The 1,198-nt window shown below is 49.4% G+C and overlaps 1 protein-coding gene across 1 annotated transcript in view; it reads right to left on the bottom strand.

The window, feature by feature from the left end:
* Positions 1–1,198, bottom strand: part of PIP4P1 (phosphatidylinositol-4,5-bisphosphate 4-phosphatase 1) — a gene marked incomplete at its 5' end in the record, with an annotated part of 26,286 nt that overhangs the window by 20,610 nt on the left and 4,478 nt on the right. The window contains one exon of the mRNA XM_032441652.1: positions 36–142. Within this exon, the coding sequence (XP_032297543.1) occupies positions 36–142 (107 nt within the window). The remainder of the gene's footprint in view (positions 1–35; positions 143–1,198) is intronic.

Genomic DNA, 1,198 nt, shown 5'->3' with positions numbered 1-1,198 from the left:
CCCACCCCATAGACCCCATAGACCCCATTACCCACCAATAGGGCCGGGGACAGGCCACCCTCCTGGCTGAGCTGCGACAGACCAGCAGGCAGTTACAGGGGCAGCGCACGTATTGCTTCCCTGATGGGGCCGGGCGGATGGGCTGAAAAACGACCCCAAAACCAACGTTTTTAAACCCAAAATTACCCCATAGGAACCCATAGAACACAATAGGATCCAATATGATCCAATATGATTCAATAGGACCCCATAGAACCTCATAAAACCCCATAGAAACCCATAGAAACCCATATGACCCTATAGAATCCCATAAGACCCTATAAGACCCTATATGACCCCATAAGACCCCATAGGACCCCATATGACCGCATAGGATCCCATATGACCCTATAGGACCCCATAGGACCCCATATGGCCCTATAGGACCCCATATGACCCTATAGGACCTCATAAGATCCCATAGGACCCCATATGACTCTATAGGATCCTATAGGACCCTATAGGACCCCATAAAACCCTATATGATCCCATAAGACCCCATAGGACCCCATAGGACCCAATATGACCCAATAGGACCCCACAGAACCTCATAAAACCCCATAGAACCCCATAGGACCCCATAAAACCCAATATGACCCTAAAGGACCCCATAGGACCCAATAGGATCCCATAAGACCCTATATGACCCTATAGGACCCCATAGGACCCCATATGACCCTATAGGACCCCATAGGACCCCATATGACCCTATAGGACCCCATAGGACCCTATATGACCTCATAGGACCCCATATGACCCTATAGGACCCCATAGAACCCAATATGACCTCATAGGACCCCATAAGACCCCATAAGACCCTATATGACCCCATAGGACCCCATATGACTCTATAGGACCTCATAAGACCCCATAGGACCCCATATGACTCTATAGGATCCTATAGGACCCTATAGGNAGACCCCATAGGACCCCATATGACTCTATAGGATCCTATAGGACCCTATAGGACCCCATATGACCCCATAGGACCCCATATGACTCTATAGGACCCAATAAGACTCCATAGGACCCCAAAAGACACAGTATGACCCCATAAGACCCCATAGGACTCCATAGGAGACAATGTGACCCCGTATAAGCCCATAGGACCCCATATGACCCTATAGGACCCCATAGGACCCCATATGACCCTATAGGA

Source organism: Coturnix japonica, unplaced genomic scaffold, assembly GCF_001577835.2.
Source record: "Coturnix japonica isolate 7356 unplaced genomic scaffold, Coturnix japonica 2.1 chrUnrandom460, whole genome shotgun sequence".
NCBI classification, from domain to species: domain Eukaryota; kingdom Metazoa; phylum Chordata; class Aves; order Galliformes; family Phasianidae; genus Coturnix; species Coturnix japonica.
This window is presented reverse-complemented; position numbering and strand designations above follow the sequence as displayed.